At 35.2% G+C, this 17,866-nt stretch overlaps 1 protein-coding gene and 1 non-coding gene across 9 annotated transcripts in view; both read left to right on the top strand.

The window, feature by feature from the left end:
• RNF111 (ring finger protein 111) overlaps positions 1 to 16,073 on the top strand; it is a 126,695-nt gene extending 110,622 nt beyond the window's left edge. For 5 of the 8 annotated variants that reach the window (XM_078448658.2, XM_078448654.2, XM_078448656.1 and 2 more), the window contains exons 7-14: positions 33 to 291; positions 3,950 to 4,298; positions 5,943 to 6,095; positions 7,117 to 7,243; positions 10,199 to 10,291; positions 11,102 to 11,197; positions 12,518 to 12,645; positions 14,432 to 16,073. In XM_078448658.2, the coding sequence (XP_078304784.1) occupies positions 33 to 291; positions 3,950 to 4,298; positions 5,943 to 6,095; positions 7,117 to 7,243; positions 10,199 to 10,291; positions 11,102 to 11,197; positions 12,518 to 12,645; positions 14,432 to 14,549 (1,323 nt within the window). In that variant the 3' untranslated portion in view covers positions 14,550 to 16,073. The remainder of the gene's footprint in view (positions 1 to 32; positions 292 to 3,949; positions 4,299 to 5,942; positions 6,096 to 7,116; positions 7,244 to 10,198; positions 10,292 to 11,101; positions 11,198 to 12,517; positions 12,646 to 14,431) is intronic. The other 3 variants (XM_078448661.2, XM_078448660.2, XM_078448659.2) reach the window with 3 other exon arrangements.
• Positions 1,610 to 1,745, top strand: LOC132670464 (U4 spliceosomal RNA). Its single transcript, XR_009606703.2, has one exon. It is a non-coding gene; the product is annotated as a U4 spliceosomal RNA (small nuclear RNA).
• Positions 16,074 to 17,866: the final 1,793 nt, after the last annotated feature.

Raw genomic sequence — 17,866 nt, 5'->3', positions numbered from 1 at the left:
AGAAAAATAAAATACAGTTCCTCTTTATACAGCAGGCATTGCCAGTAGACCTGAGCAACAATGGTATCAGAAGTCATGGAAGTGGTGGTTTTCATGGAGCGTCTGCATTTGACCCCTGCTGCCCTGTTTCTTCTTCCCGAGCTGCAATCTTTGGCCATCAGGCTGCTGCTGCTGCCCCGAGTCAGCCATTATCCATAGACGGCTATGGATCAAGCATGGTTGCGCAGCCCCAGCCCCAGCCCCCTCCACAAGCCTCACTGTCATCATGTCGACATTATATGCCACCTCCTTGTAAGTATAAACTTAACAGGCAAAGAACTTAGAGGCCTATAAATGAACCATTGTACATTCCTCCATGAAATAACCTTTCATTAATCCTAATTGGTACATTTTTGGTATATCCTTGGCCTGAGACTGGGGTGTATTTTTTTCCATTTCATTCTTTCTTCACCCCGCATTCCCAAAACAATCTTCTAAGTTAAATAGAACAGGTGTTGTTTAAAAACATCAAGGAAATAAAAGTATTATATTTTGTCTCTTACATTTTAATATTTTCATTTTAATACATGAAATTGAAGTACATTGAATGGCACCTTAGATTCCTATGAAAGGAAATTTTAAGAGATTGAGATTTATCCTTTAGGAATAACTGGCAATTTGAAAGTTCAGTAGTTGTTGCTAGGCACAGGAAAGTGAGTTTTGACTAAAAATTCTGAGGGTCAGCTGAGGCATATGAGAGAACACCTGCACAGAAAGCTTGGCCGAATGCAAAAAGATTTCTGTATTCATTTGATGCAGGCAATTAATACAGCCAGATGTGGCTTTTCTGAAGAAATTGAAATCTGTGTGGTATCTGAGTATCATAAGAAATGAGAGATACTCTTAGGCTGTGCAACACATATTTACTACTTTGTTATATTACAGGCTAATAATCAAATGGAAACTTAATAGATACTTTGGTTTAAAAAAAACAAACAAACACTGAAAATTCACTGCCAGGAGTAAATTAGGAAGTTGGCAAGAACATTTGCTTTTGTTCTGATTACATGCAAGGGATAATTTTCAGTTACATATCTCATTAGACTTCTTCTTCCATTCCAATAATTTTAAAAATCTGGGTTTTGCACACACAGCTGGAGTCAATCCAGAATTTGTACAGTGAAACCTGGTGATATATCATTTACCTTTTCAATAATACAACTTAAGATGTACAGTATAAGTTAGAAAACAGGTTTTGAAACAGTTTTTGCATAGTATTGACCAATGAGCAAATTCTATGTATGAGCACTGGTATAATGTACAGGCTGTTTTGTGATACCTATTGATATTTATCTTTAATTGATTGTCTTTTATTAGGAACTCAAAATGTGTGGTTTTCTTCCCCCTCCCAAAAAATAATATATTTAGCAATTTAAAGGGAACCTATTTTGCCCTAATAAAGAAGTGTTTCAGATTTAAATTTGTTTTACTTTTATTATAAAAGTAACTTTCTTGACATCGTAAGAAGTTCAAACTACAGAATGACATAAATGAGAAGTTAACGGCCCTTCTCACATACCACTTATCTTGATACATCGAAGGTGACAACTGTTTGTAGCTTATAAAACCTAGCTTTGCACAGTGGCAGTATCGTAGCCAATGAGGTTTATCCGAGGCACAATTATTGCTAATTGTAGCTTATAAAACCTTTCAGAAGTTTTCTTTGTACACACAAAAGTATATATATGTCTCTCCTTTAAAAAAAAAAAGTGGGATCATAACATATTATTTGCCTCTGTTTGTTGGTTTTTTTTTTTTTCATTTTTAAAAATATTTTAATAGTCCATCTTAGATTTTTTTCCATATTAGCACATAAAAATCTAGGTTGCTATTCTCAATACCCTCATAATATCCCATTGTATATTAAATCAGTTCTCTGTTGATGATCACATTGTAGTTTTTTAGTCTGTAGGGTAACTTCTAGGAGTGCAATTGCTGCTGGGTCAAAGTGACATGTTGAACTTTCAGGAAACAATATCAAGAACTTTTTTTTTTAACTGTCAAGAACACATAAAATAGAGAAGGAAGGGAAATGGTCTGTGGGAATGCAGAATGTCACCTTTCTACAGTGGTTAGCAATCTGTTTTGTTTGGAATATATAGTGAATTATAGTAATGGCTGAACTTTCACCAGACACACACAAAAGATGGTAACTTGTGAGGTAATGGATGTGTTAATGAACCTGATTGTGGTAATCATTTCACAAAGTATATGTATGTCAAATCATCATTGTACACTTTAAATATATATAATTGTATTTGTTAATCATATCTCAATAAAGCTGAAAAATGAAATGATTGCTGAAGAGTTAAATAAATTGATTCATTCTGAAACAAAACTTTAAAATTTTGTAATATTTGTCAATATTATTTCTTGCCTAATGACTATAGAAATTGAAAACTTTGAATTGAAACTGGAAAAAATGCTCTGAATTTGAGGAAAGATAGCTAACAATGGTAAAACATAGCGACTTCTTTTTTTATGCCCAGGTACTGAGTTTGGAGGCTTGGAGTAAAGCCTAGATTTGAAAACATGATATTTAGAAAATCACTTAAAAATTCCTTTAAATACATGCTAGTAAGGTGTCCTTTGAAAATGTGGTTGAAATGAGTTCATGCTTACCTATTCATTCATGCTGAACAAAGGGTGAATCAAAAGGATTAAAATTCAGGGTAATTCTTCTGTCATGAAACTAGAGAATGGCTATACTTCCATACCAGACTCCAAGAAAATCTTCCAAATACAGTGAAATTGAGGCTGAAATCCAAGGAAGAAACAAACATATTTTTAGACCTCAAAAAGATGCATATCTCCTCCAGTAAGAGAGATGTGTATTCTTCAGAGGGACTTTTCAGCAGCCACTTTGAAACATAACGAAGAAATGGGGGAAACCATCTTTATTAAGGCTAATTTCCATTTCAGGATCTTTGCAAATATGCCCCTTCATCTTCTTACTATAGCTCAGGAAAAGTGGCCTGGGGCAGGGAGAGAGAAGAGCAGCAATAAAAGAATATCTTTGCAGTCTTGTCCAGAAGAACCCTCAAGTTCCTTTTCTCTTTGTAGTGCTCTATAACTAGTAATCATAAAGGAAAGCAAGATTTACATATTTGTGAAAGTGTCAATTCTACATTTGACAAAAGCAAAAAACTTGCATATATGGTAAAACAAAATTAACAGAAGACAATTTGGAAAAATGTTTATACCTTATTATGACAAACTTTCCATGTATACAAAGAATACTTGTAAATCATTGAGAAAAAGGCGAATGATAGCCTAAGAATATGAATAGATATTCTGGGAAGAAATATAAGTGGTTAATAAATATAAGATTTTTCTCTGTCATTAAAAAAAATTAGTAGTATAGGGTTTCAGGTATTCTTGTATGCTGTTCACTGAAATATTAATTATAGTAACCTTTTGGGAAGGGTATTTTGTTGACTGATATCTGAGTTTTAAAAGATTTTCTCAGACTAAGAACTATTTATAGGAATTTATGCTACAAAAACCGTGAGTAGTGTGTGTGTGTGTGTGTGTGTGTGTGTGCACGCGCGTGTGCACATGCACTCGTGCATATATGTATGAAAGAGTACAAGAGGTGTCATACACACAGATGTTTAGTGTTGGGTTTCCCATTTTTATCAATGGCGATTTCTCTAATAAATGTTGGTGTATCCCTATAATAGAATGCTGTGAAGCTGTGATATATTGACATGAGAAGCTATATATATTGACAGAAGATACCTAAGATTATTCAAAGAAGAAAGCAGGTTGTAAAGCAGAATTGAGCAGACTCAAGCATTGATACAGTATCCATAAAAATTAAACGTGTACTAATACGTTTGTAAACTACAAAAGGAATATGTAACAGCAATATATGCTCAACTGCATGGTGCCTACATTTTTTTTACAGATGCCTCCTTGACAAGACCACTTCATCATCAAGCCTCTGCCTGTCCCCACTCTCATGGAAACCCTCCTCCTCAGACTCAGCCTCCACCTCAAGTGGATTATGTTATTCCTCATCCTGTACATGCTTTCCATTCTCAGATATCTTCTCATGCAACATCTCACCCTGTGGCACCCCCACCCCCGACTCATTTAGCCAGTACAGCTGCACCAATCCCTCAGCATCTTCCTCCCACACACCAGCCAATCTCACACCACATCCCAGCCGCAGCACCTGCAGCACAGAGACTGCATCCTCATGAAGTGATGCAGAGGATGGAAGTTCAAAGGAGGAGGATGATGCAGCATCCAACGTATGTTTTCTGTTTTCTAAAAGACGATCACGCTGTGTTCCTCTTCCTTCTATTGCTGTTAGTTTTTAAAACTAAAATCTTTAGAAGTGATGTAACTATGCTGAATCCTCAGCTCACTAGGAAATTATTCTTTACTAACTAGAATCTTCCTTTTTCTTGTCCTGAGTTGTAGGTAGCTTGACAAAACAAGTCAATATCAGGCTACTTAAAGAAATCAAACCATTTTCAGGGTATGACCCAGGGTCATTTATTTTTGTAAACCAGTCTCTTGTCGGTTTCTTCAATATCACATGGTAAAGATTCATGTTAAAATTGATGATCCTGAGGAACAACATATAAAGTTGTCAAGACTTAATTTGATTTATTCCAGAGGGAAGAAGAGTACTAGTAGAATTTTCAACAACTGACATTGAAAAAATAGTATTCTTTACCTGTTTATTTATAAATTTAAATATTAAAGTATTGTACTCTCCAAACATCATGAAAAGACTATATATAAATGAACTTTTTGTTTTCTTTTAAAAAGTCGGGATATGATTTTCTAATTCATGGTAGCAAACTGTATTGCTCTAATTCTGCTTGCCTGTTTTTGTAAATAGAGTTTTATAGGTCAACAGCTATGCTTGTTCATTTATATATTGTCTGTGTGTTCTTTCACACCACAAAGACTAAATTGAGTAGTTGAAATAGAGGCCATACAGCCTAAACAGCCAGCAATATTTACCATTTGGCCCTTTTCAGAATATGTTTGCAAAAACGCTTTCCTTTTTTGTTTGTTTGCAGAATTCTTGATCTAATTAATCTACCACATGTATAAATTCTTTCTTTAGTTATGTAAGGTTATTTCCAGAATATCTGGCTATTTATTACTGGCATGCTAATATAGTAACTCTTTCTATTAAAAGTTGGCAATTTAAAATTCGTATCTTCCAGTATCTAGAAAAAATTACATTTTAAATCATTAAGCTTACACATGAAAACCTGTAAATATGTTAGAAAGTGGTAGAAAATAAGAATTAGACTATAAAAATGAATACTTGGAATCTTTTGTTTAAAATTTTATGACTATTTACATTTATAAATGTGGCTGACTTTAGACGAAGAGAATATAATAATCTGGGATACAGAATAAAGATGTGAATGGAGTTAATCTCCGTTTCCCAGATGTGTTAACATGTATTTGTATGTGTTTGAAAACAGTGCACAAGGTTAAAAGTTTTTTCTCTTAAAGTAAGTTTTAGTCATTAAAATGGGTAAATGTCATTACAGTATAAAAGCAAAGCAAAATAAAAGTTTCCATTTTCCTCCCTTATTTTGTGCCTGCAGCATTTGCTAGGGTGTTTAATTTTTAAAATTCTGTTTCTACTCATTTCCTGTTACTCTGTGTAAAATATCTGCTGTAGGGAAAGCATACAAGATAATGTTAAAATTTTTCCTTGGAGGATATTTGAATTGGAGACATTGTAATAAATGAGCATTGAGATTTGTGGGGTTAGGGTGTCTTGATTTATTAATAGATTATTTTATATTTTTATAATATATTGTTATAGAAGTAAATTTATGACTGATTCATAGATGTTTGTAATAATACTAGATTTTTTTTTTTCTACATTAAGAAATAACCAATTATTCAATTATTTCCAGTGGTCTTTTTGTGTTCTGTGTTTCCAGGCGGGCACATGAACGGCCCCCACCCCATCCACATAGGATGCACCCAAACTATGGTCATGGGCATCATATTCATGTGCCTCAGACTATGTCCTCACATCCTCGACAGGCTCCAGAGAGATCTGCCTGGTCAGTATCATGTTTATTTCAAAGTTACGCTCAGGAGCCTGTGGTAAAACTATCAGAACAGGTGCTTTGTAGTGGAATGTCATACAGAATGGTGATGTGGAGAGGCTGAATTCTAGCTTAGCTGTGAGGCACTGTCTCTGGGCAAGTTATAGAAACTTGGAGTGGAAAGAGGAACTTGAGTTCTGGGTCAGAGAACCATGTCAAATGAGAGTAGAGCTTTTTTGTTAATTGTTTTTCGGAAGTATCTGCCATTAAAGTTAACTCCCTAAATGGATCTTACTCTCACAACTTCCTTATCCACCCCCCTCACCACCACCTTTGTACTCAGATCTGCTTTACCACCACCAACCCCTGCTTATTGACAAGGGAAATGGAGCCTGCATCCTCCTAGGAGTGTGGTCTTTTTTAGAGAAATGGAAGCAGATTTGCATTAATTTTTCTTTCTGAATCCATTGTCTGTAGGCAGTCATTGAGATCTTGGTCCACAATGACGTTTGAGGCAAAACATAAAATGAGAAACAATAAATGAAAATTTGGCATTTACCAATTTTACTCTTTCTAGAATTTTGTTTGACCTTGCTTTAAAAGGTATAGAAATGTTGGTTCTTCTAATTTTCCTGTTGACAGTAACCCAGAGACATTGTCCAACAAACACAAGTCCTGGGAGCATCTGTAACATTCATATAAACCAGAAAACTAAACCCTATATTTTGTATGGTCCTCAAGTAGAATCAGACTTTTAGATTGGAAGGAACCTTAAGGGTAATTCATTGAATATTTCCTTCCTTTGTAGGATGTGAAACTGAGTACAAATGCTTTGCTTCTCATAGTCACAGAACTGAATTTTTGAGTTTTAATTGCTGAATAGTTAAGTGTTGGGGGTAAATTATCTTTTTCTCAGCTGTGTCAGTTAAGAAACTTTAGATTACTCTAAAAAATGCAAACACGCTCCCCCGTTTCTGTTGATAATCAAGACACTCTAAAGATGGCTAAACGTTAAAGTGTTCTCCTCCTTCGTCAGGGAGCTGGGGATTGAAGCTGGAGTGACTGCGGCCACTTACACGCCTGGAGCGCTGCACCCTCACTTGGCCCATTACCATGCGCCACCTCGACTTCACCACTTACAACTAGGAGCTCTTCCTTTAATGGTAAAGGAGGAAAATATCAGAATTCTCACCTATTCTCCTTCTAAAAGTATTCTTTTCTAAGAAAAGTTAAATATTTTGTTGGAAATTTTTAAAAATATTCTGAATTGATATCGGTGTTTTAATAGAATTTGAGAATTATTAGACTGAAATTGTGCCATAAAAACTAGATATATTGAAATCTGTATTTGTATTTGCATTGTGAAATGTACTCTTCTTAACATAAAAAATGACCAAGATTTTTCTTTTATACCAAGATGACAGTCTTTCCACTGTCACTAGGACATATGCTTTATTTTGTCATAACTGCTAATGGTTCGGTTATGATGCATTCATTCTTTATTTTCTGATCTGCAGAAGGACTTTACTAATTCTCTGATTTGAACAGACTCAGATCTTGTCAGTACCAATTTGAGTTCTACAGAACAAGTTCAGCAAAGATAGATTGAATTTGCTATTCATGATACCTACTGGTTATAAAAGTGGTATAGACTAGGGAGCTGTTTTGTTTTGTGAGGGTAAAGACACTGCAGGAATGGTTTCCAGGATGCTCTATCATACCTGCGATTTAGACTTTGGAGTTGGGAGTAGTACTTTACAGTGGTTATAGCATATAAAGAGCTGTCAAACAACATAAGCACAAGGAACTCTGAGTAAGTTGGTATTTAAAGATCTTAGGCATGGGGGTCACTCAACAATAACAGCTACAGCTGCCCCCCCCCCCCCCCCCACCAAGAAACTGGGACTCAGGAACAAAGGAGACTAAGGGAGGGGTATAGGGTAAGAGCAGGTTTAAGTAATTTGAGGGGCAGGAGTTCCTTTCTGATTTTTTATTTTCCTTGGAGATGTGTAGGAGGTTGGGTTATCTGCCGAGAGGTGAGTAGTATTGATTTTGATCATAAGGAAAGTTGCAGATATTTAAATAATCTATTTGACGGTTAAAAGTTATTGCTTATTTTAAATTCTTTACCATGTATGAATTGTCTTTTAAAGCTATAAACTTGCTAAAAGCATGTTGTGATTCAGTGGAAGCTCACTAAAAAATAATATTGGAGATTTTATAAAGATTGAAAGAATTGGGGCCCCTCAGTGGCTCAGTCATTTGAACGTCCAGCTGTTGATTTTGGCTCAGGTCATAATCTTGCGGTTGGTGAGATTGAGCCCCATGTCGGACTCTGAGCTGACAGCACGGAACCTGCTAGGGATTTTCTCTCTCTCTGTGTCTCTCTCTCTGCCGCTCCTCCCCCTCATCGTACTCTCTATCTTTCTCTCTCAAAATAAATGAGTAAACTTAAAAAAACATAAAGATGGAAGAACAGTACTCTGTCCTAGAATCTCCCTTTCCTAATACAGTCTACTCTTTTTTTTTTTTTTTTTAACTTTTTAAATGTTTATTTATTTTTGAGAGAGCAAGAGTCAGAGTCTGAAACCGGCTCCAGGCTCTGAGCTGTCAGCACAGAGCCCGACATGGGTCTCGAACTCCCAAAGTGCGAGATCATGACCTGAGCCGAAGTCGGACAATTACCCAATTGAGCCACCCAGGCGCCCCAGTCTACTCTTGTTAAGCACGGTAGTTACATTCTGTAAAGTTGTGCAAACACTGAGGAAGTAACAACTATAGAGCCATTTTTCTTGTGGTAAATGCAAGTTTAGGTTACTGCAAGCATCTGGTCACAGTGTTGATCTGCTAACAACAGCCAGTCAATATATAATCTTGTTTTGATGTCCATTTTGGACATCAAAGTATCAGGTGTCCTGATACCATTATTATTATTATATTATATATTATTGAGTTGTTAACATTGAGCTCATGGGCCAGCAAAACTCATGCCTGAATGAAGCTTATCTACGCTCGTTTTGTCCGTAAGGCATATTGAAGCCTTCTTGCACTAGTCAGCATTTAAGCATTATGCTTGTGGCCATTTTGAACAGCAAAGTCACCAGTAAAAAGCACAAAAATGTGGAAAGCACGGCACTAAATAGACCGCAAAAAAGATCCATGTTTATAGTATAAGAGCTGAAAGAAACAGGCAGAGCCTTGTTCTACCCTAGATGGAAACGGGACAACTCGAGTTTTTTGCTGCTGTGCATGTCCACAAATGATTGAGAGAGCATGGGTATTAATTTTGGAGTTACAAATAAATTTTATCAAATAGGCAAATTCACAAGGGATCCATGAATAATGAGGATTGAGTACACCTAACAGAAGAATCAGAAAACACTATTAAAACTTTGATTAACAGGGGCACCTGGGTGGGCTCAGTTGGTTGAGGTCTGACTTTGGCTCAGGTTATGGTCTCATGGTTTGTAAGTTCGAGCCCCACATTGGGCTTGCTGCTGTCAGCATAGAGCCCACTTTGGATCCTTTGTCCCCCTCTCTCCCTTTGCCTTTCTCTGTACTCTCTCTCTCTCTCTCTCTTTCAAAAATAAAATAAAACATTAAAAAAAATAACTTTCACTAACAGAACCAAACAAAAAAAGGAGTAGGGTACCTATTGCCGTTAGGAAGTTAGAGTAAGGGAAATAAGTTTCATTGGAAAATTTTGTGCATTTTGATTTCTTACTATGATTTAATAAAGTTCTCTGAAAGTGACAAAATTTTACGAAGGTTTTAGTCTTTATGTTTTTAGGCTACTAAGAGCAGCAGTCTTAACTTTGGGTATTTTCTATTTAGGAGTCTTTGTGCAAAATAAAACAATTTATTAAAACAATTTGTTATCATGGAACAGCTATTCTTGTTTTGTTTGTGTTTTTATTGTATTTTAAGTGTTACCTTACGAGATTATATTTGAAGAGGAACTTAATCCTTTTACAGAGCGCAAACTTGCAGTTATATATACTTACTGAAGTTCAATTTTGTGACTAGCCGAATGGAGAGAATTGTGTCTCAATTATTTAGTGTGTTAAAACTTGAGCCTACTCTTAACTTGATTTAGCCTATCTCTTCTATTAAAATAGGTTCCTGACATGGCAGGCTACCCTCATATTCGTTACATTTCATCAGGATTGGATGGAACATCATTCAGAGGTCCTTTCAGGGGAAATTTTGAGGTGTGTAATAAAATTAATGAGATAATTTGCAACGGTATCTTTAGTACTCTCTTTAATGTAGAGAGAGAATATATGATGTATGTATTCTTAGTATTCACAGTTGAATAGGATTGCCATGGTGGCTGGGGATCTGAATTGTTGATACTACTTCTGGGAGTTATCACAGAAAGATTTATAAGCGATATTTATCTTGGTATCAAAAAGTACCCAAAAGTTAAAGATGAATAAATGAAAATACCTAATATAAAAGAGTATAGGTATTTATTAATTAAATAAATATAAATGTCAGATAAAGAGCTATACTATTAAATTTGGGGTGGGGGAAACTTACTGCTTTTGACTAAGCTCATTTTTAGAGAAACATTATTGGAGGAAAAAAACCCAAGTAATTTGGTTTGTAGCTAACTATCTTGTTTGAATTTTCAGGAAAAACAAATTATTTGAATATATTTGAAATTTTGTTTTGTTTCTTCATGTCACTTTGGAAGTTGGAGTCAGTAAACTATTGTTTCATTTGTTTCCCTATTTTACTACAATGATTTCATCTTCTTCTGGCATTCATACTTAACTGACTCATACAGTACCTTGTAGTAATATGTTGCCCTAATCCGTAAAGATAACTTTGCCATACCACTTCAATTGGCTGAGAAAAGAATTACAGACGATTTGCCTTACCATATATGGCTTTTTGAACACTGTATTTATATTGCAGGTTTATAAATATGGGACTTCATTGCTTTTACAATATTGACAGTGCTGTTCAAGAAATAATCATCCTGGTTTTTAATACTAATTGTCCCTTACCTTCAGGAACTGATTCATTTGGAAGAAAGATTAGGAAATGTGAATCGTGGTGCATCCCAGGGGACAATTGAAAGATGTACATATCCACATAAATACAAAAAGGTAAGAATTTATTCTATGAAGTGTCTATATTATTATTGAAATGCATACAGTTTAATATTATGGACCTTTTTGGAGATTGTGGAATCTAGCAACCCTATTATTTATTACCAAAACAACACATACATAGTTTTTTAAAAAATTGAAAGCCTGGGGCACCTGGGTGGTTCAGTCGGTTAAGCGTCTGAGTTCGGCTCAGATCATGGTCTGGCGGTTTGGGAGTTTGAGCCCTGCATTGCCCTCTGTGTGGACAGCTCAGAGCCTGGAGCCTGCTTTGGATTCTGTATCTCCCTCTCTCTCTCTGCCCTCCCCCACTTGTTTTCTCCCTCTCCTCCCTCCCTCCCTCTCTCTCTCTCTCTCTCTCTCTCTCTCTTTCAAAAATAAACATTAAAGAAAAAACATTTTTTTAATTGAAAGCCTAAAAATATACACTTGAAGTTTCTTACCCTGCTGTCTCCAGTCTTCCTTCCCAGAAGAAAAATCATAGTTAAGGATTTCTTAGGTAATGTTCCAGATATTTGTATGCATTTGCAATAACGTGCATATGTATGTGTTTTTCCTTTCTCCTTCAGAAATAACACAAAGTGGATGGTATGCACACAGTTTTGCACATTTTCTTTTCCTTCTCTTTCAGCCCTCACAAGTCACTCATATTCTTTTTTAAGAGCTTATACAAAACTTCATCATATGGCAATACCATTATTGAGCCTGTCACTTATGTGCACATTTAATTGATACACATTTTTTATATTCTACCCTCCTTATGTAGTAGTCTATCTAGAAGTTAAAGTGCAGACATATTAAATAAGTTTCTTTCAACAAGCAATAATGTCCTGTGATATACAGAGAATAATAAAGTATGAAAATTGCTGCCTTTGTAGTTTTTGTCTGTTTTCCAGGAGTATTAGTGAGGTGTTACCATTAAATTTAAGTCCTTTCAACTATGTAAGCTAATGAGTATAATTAGCAATAATTTATTTGGATATTATTTGAACCATTCATTAGTAAGATAAAGTTCATTTAACTGTATTCATGATGGGACAAAAATAGAGTTCATGTTGTATGTCCTCCTAATTGTGGATTACAAATAATAGAAACTAGTGAATTCAAACTAATGAGTTTCTGTTACATTTGATTTTGCTTTTCATGCTATTTAAAGGTCTTAAAAGAACAGGTGGTGGTAGTCACTTAATTCATCCATTCGTGACAGCTGTACCTGGGAAATAAGTTGTGGGTGTGAATGTGTGGTTTTGTTTTGTTTTTGTTTTTCAAATAAACACAGACTTTACTCAGTTGTTCAATAATGTCATCTCTACTAATAAGGTAACAACTGATTGGTTCTCACAGAGGAAACTGCACTGCAAACAAGATGGGGAAGAAGGGACTGAGGAAGACACAGAGGAAAAATGTACTATCTGTTTGTCTATTTTAGAGGAAGGTGAAGATGTGAGGTAACTAGACATTAATTATCTAAAAATGTGTTGTCAGAACTGTACGAGAGATTTGATTTGAAAGTAGACGAGAAACCAAATAAAGATTACTGCTTGCATATCCTGTTATCAGTATCTGAAGTGTAGAATTCCCTTCTAGTGAGTGGAAGAATAGAAAGATGAGAGTCTCTGTATGACCAACAAAGGGATGGGAATGGGAAATACACAGCACACCAGGATTTGGCCAGGGAAATTTTGTGGTCAAATTGTCTTCTGTAAATCTTGCAGAAAGGAGAATTTGGAGGCTTTGGAGGCTAAAGCAGGTAAATTAATGTATTCTCCAAATCTTAAAGAGGGCAGTCCAGATTAGCTGCATGCAGTTTGTCTTACAGCATCTTTTGTAAATTAGGTTTGCCCTAAAATTTCCCCTCAGCTTATAGGACAATTCTCTTTTTGCAGCTGCACAGTTTAGAAATGTTACTGTGCTAACCCATTGTTAATTTTAGGCATTTTCTTTTTATAATCTCTTGAGTAATTGTTTTATTCCTATTGTGTTTTTTTCTAACGTAACATAATGCCATATGAAACAAGTTCTGAAACATATATAACAGAACTGTATGATGATATTGTTGCCCTAATTTATAAGGATAACTTTATCATATTTCTTTAGTTGGCAGAGACAGAAAAAATATTATGAACAATTGGCTACCATACCACATGTAAGGATATTTTAGAACACTGGATTTCCAATGAAGGTTTATAAATATGGAAGGCAGTTGTTTTCACAGCACTGACAATCCTGTTCAAGCAGTAATTGGAACGCTTCTTTTTAGCTACTAATTTTATAAAATATTAGGAAGTCTGAAAATGTATGACAACTCTTTTAACAGTGGATGGAAGTATACATGGACACTTTTAAGTCAGTAACTTTTATCTCACTGTTCACTTAGATTTAATATTATCCTGTATTGCCTGGAAGCTTTATTTCTCAGTTTCTAATTGATAACTTAGCGTAGTACACTTAACTTCTTAACCTACTTTTATTTTTTCCACTAATTTTTTAATTGAGATATGATTGACATATAATGTATTAATTTCAAAGTATACAACATGGTTTGATAATGCAAATATATTACAAAACAGATTAACCTACCTCTAAAGGAGTAGCATAGTATTAAGTGGATATAACAATTATCCCATGAAAACAATATTATTAGCCTTTATTCAGTGAGGTACTCAAGTTTAAGGTATAAAGATCATCTAGGTAGAAAATGATATTTGCATATTAAGACATTCCTTAATTAGTATGTCATGCTATATTTACAACATGAGTTCTAACGTTTTTGAGAGAAAATTAAATGCAGTACATTTTTAAAGTGTCGTATAAATGCAGTGATTTGATATTAAAAATATATTTGCAGTATTATGTAACAGGGAACATACTGCCAACCTCTGTGTTGGCAGTTCACGTATAGAAACCAAATCAGAATAATTGCCAGTGTAATTGTTCTTAAAATTGTAAAGATTACATATAATTTGATTTCATAGTTGTGACAGTTAATTATTGTGGTCATTTATACATTATATTGTCCAAAGTGTTAATATAGGTGTAACTTGTTAGAGAGGCTGTGTAAGTGTTGTGTGTTTGTTTGTTTGTTTGTTTTTTACAAAAGGGGAAGATGCCTGCTAACTACAAAACACTCATGGATTATTACATGTTATCATTATTTGAAAATAAATGCTACGTGTAGTTGTCAGGAAATTCACTTTTGCAATTTTTGCTTTTTGTTTTGTTTGCCTATAATAGGCGCCTTCCCTGTATGCACCTTTTCCACCAAGTGTGTGTTGACCAGTGGTTGATCACCAATAAGAAGTGCCCCATATGCAGAGTGGACATTGAGGCCCAGCTGCCAAGTGAAAGTTGACACCATGTCTCAGAACTCTTGCCCTCCCTCTCATTCCCATCCTCCTGGTACTGCAGTCAACCAAAGATGGCGTGACTTACCTGCGCAGATTTGGAAGCCTTGAACTTAGAGTGCGGCTCTGCTATATGGTACAACTAATGCTAGACCTACAGTTTATGTATACAGTTGAGTTTGATGTATTTATAAAAGCTTTTTTTTTCTAGGTTTGACATTTTTCCTGTATCATTTTACTGTATTTTTGCATGGTTCCTTGTATTGCATTTCTTTGCACATATTATGGGCTTGTGACCCTAAACTTGCAGGCAAGATTAGCTGCTTTAGTAAGTAGAATTTTGTGGTCTTTTTGTTTTTTACATAGTACCAGGTCTTGAGAATTATGAATTTTTTTTATCCATTACTAACCTTTAATTTAATCAATCATGTGCTTTAGTTTAATGTATAAAGATCCTCTAGAAAATGATAATATTGTGTATTAAGACATTCCTTAATTAGGACAAAATGGCTGCTGTATATTTACAATATGGAGTTCTGAGTTAAATACCATCCTTAATACTGGGAACAGAATACAAACCATATTCAATCAGATGCAGGTGGTATTCACATCACCAGAGTGATCAATAGACATGTTCTTGGTGTATCCTTTTCCTTTCAGCACAACGCAGATAGAGTTGAATATTGATATCATACATATAGACTGCTGTTCTGATTGTATTTATCTTTTTCCTACATCATTTAGAACTTTATTTCCCTGATTCAGTTTTTGCTGCTGTGAAACAGCTCTGATGAACACTAAATATTAATTTCAATTAGCTGGATTGTACATACTTGCAGATTTAACAAAATTTTAGGGAAATTGAAGAAGACATGTAGAATTTTGTTCAGTCTTCTGCTAAGCACGTTACAGTAATGATATCTGCTTAACATTGATTTTGTAATAAACACATTCAGTCAGGAGTTAGAATTGCAGTCATTGGCAGGTATCTATGCATTCATAGAACTTCTAAAGGTCCCAGGATCACTTTTAAGGGATTTTATTAGTTTAAAGATAAATAAAGTCAGCTGAATCTACATGTCTCTTGTTTTATTTCTCTTTAAACTTGAAAACAGTAAATCTGCAGATACTGTGAGGCACAAACCTACTGTTGCTCTGGTTTTAGACGCCCACTTCATACATTACCAAGAGTCGATCACTGATTTAAAAATTTTAATTTCTATAGTTAAGATTTACTGCATAATATAGAATATAAAGTTAAGTTAACGTACTAACATTTCTCCTTTGGAGAAAGTTTTAATCCACTTCAGGATGCATATTATCAAGATACTTTCATATACAGGATAGCCTAATTTTATTTGTCTAAATATGCTTAATATGCCCCAGATTGCAAATGCATCAGTCAGTAACGTCACTGTCTGTATGTGGAAGACATGTTCCCATGGATCATATGTGAAGATGTCAATAAGCTTGCATTAAGCCACCTGCTTTGTAAGTGGATTGATTAATAAATAACTTATATTTCTATTGTCTTTGTGTTTCATAATTAGTTTTATAAAAGTTTATATTAAACATCTTGGAGTTCAAAATAGTGATTTCACTCAAGTCGACATTTGCATAATTTTTGTATTCAGTTATGGCTATTTGCCTTTTTTGTATTAGTAATGTTACACTGTAGTAATTGTCAGTTTAAACATGCCTTGACATAGTTTTATGTAGAGATGGAGGATGGACTATGGTTTAGAAATTTGGATAGAAAATAACATTGTTTTAAAAAGAATACTTGATGATAGGCTGTAGTTGTAGAAGGGCAGAGGAAGGAGACAGAGAAAGAGTGACAGTGGCCTATGCCTGCCACCTTACTGGGGAAGAGAGCAAGTAGCCTATCTTTGAGTAGCCTGCGATGGGTGTAGGACTTGGCACTAGAAAACCCAGGGTCATTGCCAAGGATGGAAGAAGTATAGATGGGGAGAATTCTGTACAATTGAGTCCTCTTGATGTTCCCTAAAACATAAGAACAGATAGATTTCTCTATTTTTTAATATTACACCAGATTTAGATGCACGACTACCTGTTGACCTGTTTTATAATTGCTACTGATTTTTTTTTTAATGTGGATAGAGCATTATTACCCTAAAGTTTATTTAATACAGGTATTTGTGGCATAAACCTGGATTGTTAATGCAGGAGCTTAGTAAGCTACTGCAATTAGTTACAGAAAATGTGATTAGTAATGAGCCAAGTAAAGAAGAATATAATTTTTAATATAACTTTTGTGCTTTGTTTTGGTGTCTTCCGTATCCTGCTGCATCTTATGTCAAAATGAAAATTTCAGTGATAGCTGTCCAAATACTTTAGAACTAAAATTCTTTTGTCAGAAAATTCTTATTTTTATTGTTGTTAATATGCAAGTGATAAACTGATATTTGAAACATTTTTCTTACTCTGGTGACTTTATTTTAGCTGCTAAAAACACTTCATCATTTGAACCATAACAGTTTGACATACAGAAAACTAACATTTGTTAATACTAAAATTAAAATACAGACTGAACATTTCACTATTAGTTTTTCACAAATGAGAATAGCTTAATTCCATAGAAAATACATCCTGATTTCTAATTTACCTTCCAACTCCTCTGGAAACACAGTGAATTTTTTTTTAATGTTTATTTATTTTTGAGAGAGAGAGAGAATGAGAATGAGCGGGGGAGGGGGCAGAGGGAGAGAGGGAGACACAGAATCAGAGGCAGGCTCCAGGCTCTGAGCTGTCAGCACAGAGCCCAACGTGGGGTTTGAACTCATGAACCTCGAGATCATGACCTGAGCCAAAAGACGCTTAATTGACTGAGCCACCCAGGCACCCCTCAGTTACTCCATTTTAATAGACCTTTAGCATTCTCCCACTGTGGAGGCTAAGTTCCAAAAATCTCCATGGGAAATAGAAGAAATTGTGGCCAAGTAACATAATCTTATATAAAAATAATGTCATTGGAACCAGAGTTGTGAGTGAACATATGAAAGCGTGCATAACTATTTACTTACTTACTTATTTATTTATTTATTTATTAGTTCATTTTTGCGAGAGAGAGAGAGAGAATGAGAATGAGCGGGGGAGGGGGCAGAGAGAGAGAGAGAGAGAGAGAGACACAGAATCCGAAGTAGGCTCCGGGCTCTGAGCTGTCTGCACAGAGCCTGACATGGGGCTCGAACTCACGAACCTCAAGACCTGAGCCCAAGTCAGATGCCCAACTTACTGAGCCACCCAGGCACCCCACACAGTGAGTTTTTTACTTACTCAAGACTTCCTGGGGCACCTGGTTGGT

Source organism: Panthera onca, chromosome B3 (assembly GCF_046562875.1).
Source record: "Panthera onca isolate mPanOnc1 chromosome B3, mPanOnc1 haplotype 2, whole genome shotgun sequence".
Lineage (NCBI taxonomy): Eukaryota > Metazoa > Chordata > Mammalia > Carnivora > Felidae > Panthera > Panthera onca.
Note: the sequence above shows the minus strand (reverse complement) of the source record. Positions and strands in the feature narration are given on the sequence as shown.